The sequence below is a fragment of the Arvicola amphibius genome, chromosome 2 (assembly GCF_903992535.2).
Source record: "Arvicola amphibius chromosome 2, mArvAmp1.2, whole genome shotgun sequence".
Lineage (NCBI taxonomy): Eukaryota > Metazoa > Chordata > Mammalia > Rodentia > Cricetidae > Arvicola > Arvicola amphibius.
Genome location: NC_052048.2, coordinates 35,456,774 through 35,463,796, shown reverse-complemented (window position 1 = coordinate 35,463,796; position 7,023 = coordinate 35,456,774). Strand labels below are relative to the sequence as shown.

Below are 7,023 nucleotides of genomic sequence, written 5' to 3'. Positions count from 1 at the left end.
CGGCTTGATAAACAGATGGTCCAAATCCTTGTTCCTGCACTTCCCACGTGAGCCTTGGCTAGGCAAGTCAACTAGCCCCCAGGAGCCTCTGCTTCACCTCTTGCAGGACTGATTCTGATAGCAACTCCCTGCAGTGGCTGTTTTGAAAATGAGACAAGAAATTTCCTGGAGGAGGTGTAATCTAGTGCTTGGGGCAGAAATTACTGGTTAACGGTGCACATACAGGCACAGATCCACATCCACACATGTCTTAAAGGTGTATTATATTGAGACAACAAATACTAAAATTTCCTTGATACTAGACATCATCACTGCATAGCTCCGGCAATTTGTCCTTATATTTTTAGGATATTTCTTTGAATACCAAACAGCTCCTGCGTCCCCCATCTTAGTTTTCCAATGCTTAGTCCTGTTTCCAGCCATGTTCTTAGCTCTCCACACTTGAAGCAGTCAGTAGTTCTTCTTGTAACATTGACTTTCAGCTAAAGCATATTTTCAGTGTGGCTGACAGAGGAAGCATGCAGACAGAGTGGACTGGAGGGGAGGGATGCCACTCTGGGCCCTCTACCCACCATGGTCAAGTTACCCTTGCAAACAACCACAGAATATGTTTGAGAAAAAGTTAAGCTGTTTTATTTCACAGGATAGCTCCACATCAAACCAGCAGGCACCATCAGAATACGCAACAGAGGATCCAATCAGACACTCTATAGGACGGGCATTTGGTCATAAGGTAGAGAAATGATATCCAGAAGAGGGCAACAGTTAGCATCACATGGGGACAGGCAACCAGCAATTTCCTAGGGTGGTTTCAGTTTGTTTTTCCTGTTACAATTTGAGGGGAGAAGGAAAGCAAAGAAAACAAAATAGACCAGCCACTCTGAAGCAATCAGAAGCAAACCTATTGTCAAACCATGTAAACAGTCACACTGCCTGGAATGAGGGCCTGGGCAGCAGAGCTAGCCTTGACCCACTTCCATCAAGGGAAGGAAAGTGCACTCTGGCAGTTCCACGTCAAGGAACAGCTTTGTGATTTGCCTGGGACAGTTCGCACAGAAAGGAGGTGTCAGCAAAGGGCAGCAACGGCCATTTGGCCAGTCCCAGATGACGGGTCAGTAGAATGCTGGCAGATGAACCTCAGAGACGTCAGGAGGTCTCAGACTGACAGCGATGCCCCTTCTGGCAGTTCCCCTGGGCAGCTTTGAGTGTGTAGAACTCTCCACTTGGAATTCAGCTCAGTGTAGAAGAGACCCCAGAGAACCAGGGAAGTTGACCTGCACTGCCAGCATTTGCATAGCGGAAAATGGGCTAAGCAATGCCTCAGTTCACCCCTTCCTGCCTTTCCCTCCTTGTCACACCTTTCCCTCCCAGCCCAGCAGGACCCACCACCACAGCTAGAAGCACCACCACCCTCCACCCCTTCTTGGGTTTCTCAAGAGAATGAGGCATTTGCTCTAGTGTGGAACCATCTGGAAGATGAGAAGTTAGAAATAGAGAGGCTAAGAGGGAGGGCCATTGTGTGAGTCCTCGGGGTTTTCCATCACTTGTTTAGAACGCATGTGCACTGGCCACTCAGTGAGGACCAGGCACCAGGTCACGTGATGTCCTCTGCATCCATGCCTCCCGAATAAGAAAGGAATGCACCCAACAAGGCACTCCAGGAGATGCCAACGAAGAGAGCCCTGTGTACAGGTTTCTCTCCCATCAGCTCCCCTTGTGTACCACAAATGTTTTTAGTGTTTATAAGGCAGATCTCTGAACTGCTGGTTCCAGCCAGTAGCCAACAGATGGCTCCATTTCCCTGTGTCTCTTCCCACTCCGATTCGATTTCTTCATTGGACATAAACCTTTCCGTTCCTTAGGAATCCGTTTCCCTCCTGACCCCTGGTTTAGTGACTTCAGAGAAAAGGCTCTGTAGTCTTTAACGCCCAAGACCACAATTCCCTCCAGTTGTGTGCTCTGTCCGGGGTTCAAAAGGCGCTTCAAGGTGAAAAGTTAGCACTGAAAACAAGGGAAGGCGACAGTTCACAGGATCCCACAGCTCAGAGCAGCTCGATGAGGAAAAGAGGAGGGAGGGCAGGGAGGGCGAGTGGGGTCGGAAGCTCAGCTTGTTCTCAAATTGATCGGAGAAAGGTCTTTAGTGGCAGCTGGGCCACACAGTGCCCAGGAAACTAGACCAGGAATTAATTGTCTTTGGTCAGTTTTAATTAAATGAACATCTTGCTGGTTCATTCCTAAAACAGACTGAACACCGGTTATACATAAAGACAAAAGGCTTGACCTCGGATGAGTTGGAAGTTAAGAGATCATTCTGTGAAGCCAAAATAAATCTTTTTTAAATGCCCGTTATCAACTAACTGATCAGTACAGCTTTCAATAATGGTGATGAACATTGGTAGACACCACTCCCCTTGTGCGCTTGGCTATATTGAGGACTACTAACTATGTTACTACACCCCCCACCCAGTCACTGTACAATTAGGTTTCTGGTATTTGTTTTTACATTGATCTATCTACTAGGTGCAAAGATTTGGTGAGTGGCGTTGGCTATAATGTAATTGTAGCCTTCTTTAAAAAAATTACAGTTTCACATTTTAACAGTTACTTTCCAGCATTTAACAAATACAGCAATATATAGTGGACTAAAAACAGGCAGGAGTTGGAAGGGAGATGCTCACACTCGACAGACACGGATGGGACTGAGTTGGGGCCTGGGGGTGGCTGAGACATGCAGGGGACCAGATGAAGAGTGTGTGTGTATGTGTGTGTGTGTGTGTGTGTGTGTGTGTGCGTGTGTGTGGTGTTGGGGGTAGGAGTGGACAGTTTTTCCATTTATTCTGCATCAAAGCTCAGATTGGGGGTTGGAGGAGATGGGGACTCGTCTGCCATCTGTGCATGCGCTTCCCTAAATGTGAATTTTTCAGCCACTTGCCAATGGGGGGAAAAACAGATGCTTAAGGAAAACAGCTGAGGCTCTGCTCTTGGGACATTTGGGGAGAGGCAGTAAGGAAAAATGAAATAAATCAACCCAAAGACAAATCTGCGCAGCATAACTGGCATTAGGTGTGTCAGGTAATAGATTTGTAAACTCAATTTTGCTTTTATCCAGTATTCAGGCAGAGAATGTTGCATTATTTTATTTTATTTTATTTTGGCCTGGGAGGTAAATGGGCTTAAAAATCTGGGACTAGCCCTGGGATACAAAAGAGAACTGTCTTCTCTCCTGGGTGCATAGCAGAGATAGCAGATACTGGTAAATGAGGGCTCTGGAGCCTGACGCAGCCCACTATATAAACCACCGGCCTTATCTTGCACAGGTTCCAGTCCACCCCCAGGCCTTACTCTCTTCAACTGTAAAATGGAGATATTTTTATATGCTCAAAGACAGAGGGCCCATCATAGCAGGAGTTGGTAGGGAAGGAAGTCTTGGTGGCTCCAGCCTCCCCCTAACATTCTTATTATCTGCCCGTTCTTGGTTCCATATTGTACCAGTGATGATCCTACGGGCAAGGTAGAAAATGATCCTCCCCACACACAAGTACCAGAGACTCATTAGGTCCCTCCCTAGGGAAGCAGGCAAGTTGCCTTTTAATAGAGGACCCAAGAGATGGTGGAAGTAAGCCTAATGGAAAGAAATGCCAAGGGTGGCATTTCAAAGTGTCTGTAGGTGACAGGAGTGCCGTATCCAAGGGTCACACAGCTCCTATCTGGTGGAAGCTGTGGCTCAAATTTTGGGTTGTGTACTGTAAAACTCAAGAGGCAGGCAGAGAGCCAGCCAGGAGGGTTCTGTGTGCGTGTGCATGCGTGTGTAGGGGTTTGGCATGAGGAGGGAGAGTAGAAATGGTCCCATCAGGATTAGATTTGTCTGTGATGCATTATCCAGAAAACCTGGAAGTATCTGGAAAGTGGAGACAGCAAAAGTGCAGGTGAATGGAACCCAAAAGAGCCAAGCAGAAGGCTTTTGTCCTACTGCAGAATCACGTACCTTCTTTCTACCACCAGGTTTTGTCTACATGAACTGCTTTAGAAGACGTGGAGGGAGGGAGGAGAAGGGGGGAGGGAGGAGAGCACTACCGTTTTCATAAACTCTTGGCCTATGACGTTTCCTCGCACAGCCCTCGTAGGGCGGAGCCAAGGGCTGACTGGGCACTGGAGGCTCTGGTGGGGAAGCACAGTGTGCTATGGCCTAATTTCAAAAGAGTCAACACCTCCTTGCCCATTCAGTCTCAAATCTGACATAGCATGATTAGTAGAAAGAGAAAAAGAAAAACATGAACTATTTTGAAGATGAGAGAAGTAAACTTCTATAGTCACCACTGATTCATCTCTACAGCATGTCTAGGGGTTGAAATACTCCATATCACTGTTTTGGGTTTTGTGGGTTTTTTTGTTGTTTTTTTTCCCTACCCACAGGTAATGCTGTGTTATGATGGGGCATAGCATCTCACCATCCTGAATCTGCATACAAACCCAAAGGTCTTCACATCAACCTCCCCTGTGCCTTTTGGGGTACACGGTTGACCTTTGGCCTCCGGGTGGCAGGGCAGGGTCTTGGGGGGGATGGATGAAGGGTTTTCTATGAAGGATTCCCCACCTTTAGGAGCAGCCTGTTTGGGGGTACTGCCTGCCTCATCCTTCCTTGAGGGGCAGACTGTTCTGGAAGGCCACGACTTCTGGAGACAGCTGGAGACTTTCTGGTTTTGTGTCTCTGCAGGTTAGTGGTATATTGCTTCTTTCGCAGTTCCTGTGGGGCCTCTAAGTTCTCCCAGAGAAGTCCCTGCAAATCCCACCAAGTAACAGTGGGAGATGTTTGGTGGCATGGGTCTGAGGTAAATCTAAGTTTCATAAAAAGAAAAAAAAAAAGGAGCGTCTATATACAGTTAGCATGTGTGTATGTCCAGCTCTCTAGTATATGTATATAGATGCATAAATATATATACACACACACCTACAGACACATACGTACACATATGCGTATATATGCACGTATCTATATACACACACATATATACGTATGTAGAGAATATCGAGAGAGTAATTTTCCAGTGACAATATGAGAAGCTGGTCAGCATCTGCCTCAGTCTTAGGAAACACTGTCCCTGGGACTGATCTTGCTCCAGCATTCCTTGGCATGTCTATTTGCCCACAAGAGGTCTGTGGCATTCACATGGCTGAGTAGGAGGTACAGCTAACGCCTGGGCCTCTGTTCTCCACAGACATACACCCTCCCAGGCTGACCTGTAGGGTCTGCCCTCCAAGGCCAGGAGATCTCTGGGAAGCAAGTGGAAGCCACTGAGGCCACCCTAGGCCATGGTGTGCTGCAGTGGGCCACGGTGGTGTCACCGGTCCTGCAGGTCACATAGTGCCAGACTTGTCCGAGGAGCTATTGGGGAACATCTTCTCAGTGGGTGTCACAGCCGGGCTGCCGACACCCGAGCTGCTGCTACTGGAGGAGCGGTGCTGGACCACGGGTCTGACTGGGCGCATCGGGGGTGGGCGCAGCTGGGCACCAGCCAAGCGAGCCGACAGGGCAGGCTTGAAGGTGGTCATCATCTCAGTGGAGGAGCTGCTGCTGCGGCGCATGGCGGCGTCGGGGTCTCGGATGACAATGGTGTGCAGGGGGCTGGCAGGCTCCGAGCTGATGGGGCCTGGTGGATTCTTCAGGGGCTCCAGGGTGTCCAGCACCACATCTGGCGCCTGCTTGACGGTGTTCTGTCTCTCGAGTTCCCGTAACTCGTGTAAAGCTGTGCTCATGGTCTTCTCGATGTCCTGAGGACAGAGAAGGCTCTGGTCAACACAGACTTTCCTGAGAATGTTTTCCCATTTCCCAGCGGGAGGCCAGACCCTGAGGGTATATTGGAACCAACGCAGGGAGGGAATCAACATGGGCATCTCCTCTTCCTGTCTTGCCTAAGAAGTTGCCTTCATAAAGGTTGGTCAGGCTATGGCAGGCAGACAGACATTCGTTCAAAACCTGACTCTTGCTATGGAACTGCAGGTACCTCTCTGAGCCTGAGAATTCTCACTGGTAAATTGCAGACAATTATAACACTTACCTTGGAGGGTTGATGAATGTATGAAGCGATCATATCCATGCAAAGAGATTGGCATGGCACCTGGCACTAAAAATCAGTAGTAATGATCCCCATAGCAATGATACTTCATGCTGAGCACTGATCCAAAGCTTTTAATAATGTATTGATGAGGTAGGGACAACTGTTATACTCATAGCACACATACTGAAATTGAAGCTCAGACCAGACAGGGTCACCCAGCTAAATAATCAACCCAGTCCAAGTCAGGAGTCTGGTTCCAAAATCTCTGCCTTTGCCATTGTTTTGTTCTTAAAAGGCCTTCGTTTTAGGAGTAAAGAGATGGGTTGGTGGTTAAGCGCACTGGCTGCTTTTCCAAAGGACCCAGGTTCGATTCCCAGCACCCACACCGTGGCTTTGTAACAGGCTGTACCTCCAGTACCTCCCAGGGATCTTTCACCCTTATCTCCCTCTGTAGGCACTGCTCAGATGTGGTACACATATACATGCAGGCAAAACATCCATACATGATATCAAATGAAAAAAATGGAAGTCCTTCATTTTAACAATACAGATATTGCGAGACTTCACACTCTACCATATAGAATTGGGTAGCTGTGGTCAGTTTTTAAAATGAAAAGAAAGAAATCCTTACCCGCAGGGAAATGCATGAGGAGTGCACCCTAGAATGACAGGAAGACCACTTTGCTCTCAGCATTGTGACCTAAAAGGCTCGTTTCTTGTTTTAAAAGTGGGGAAGGTTCAGCCGGGCGGTGGTGGCGCACGCCTTTAATCCCAGCACTCGGGAGGCAGAGGCAGGCGGATCTCTGAGTTCGAGGCCAGCCTGGTCTACAAGAGCTAGTTCCAGGACAGGCTCTAGAAACTACAGGGAAACCCTGTCTCGAAAAAAACAAAAAAAAACAAAACAAAACAAAAAAAAAAAGTGGGGAAGGTTTAAATGGCACATAGGGCATCATTGTCTCTGCAGGCT

The 7,023-nt window shown here is 48.0% G+C and overlaps 1 protein-coding gene across 2 annotated transcripts in view; it reads right to left on the bottom strand.

Moving 5' to 3' along the window:
* Positions 1 to 5,355: 5,355 nt before the first annotated feature.
* The window catches only part of Srgap3 (SLIT-ROBO Rho GTPase activating protein 3), a 222,449-nt gene continuing 220,781 nt past the window's right edge, over positions 5,356 to 7,023 (bottom strand). For both annotated transcript variants that reach the window (XM_038319202.1, XM_038319203.1), the window contains exon 22: positions 5,356 to 5,769. In XM_038319202.1, coding sequence (XP_038175130.1) covers positions 5,356 to 5,769 — 414 coding nt within the window. The remainder of the gene's footprint in view (positions 5,770 to 7,023) is intronic.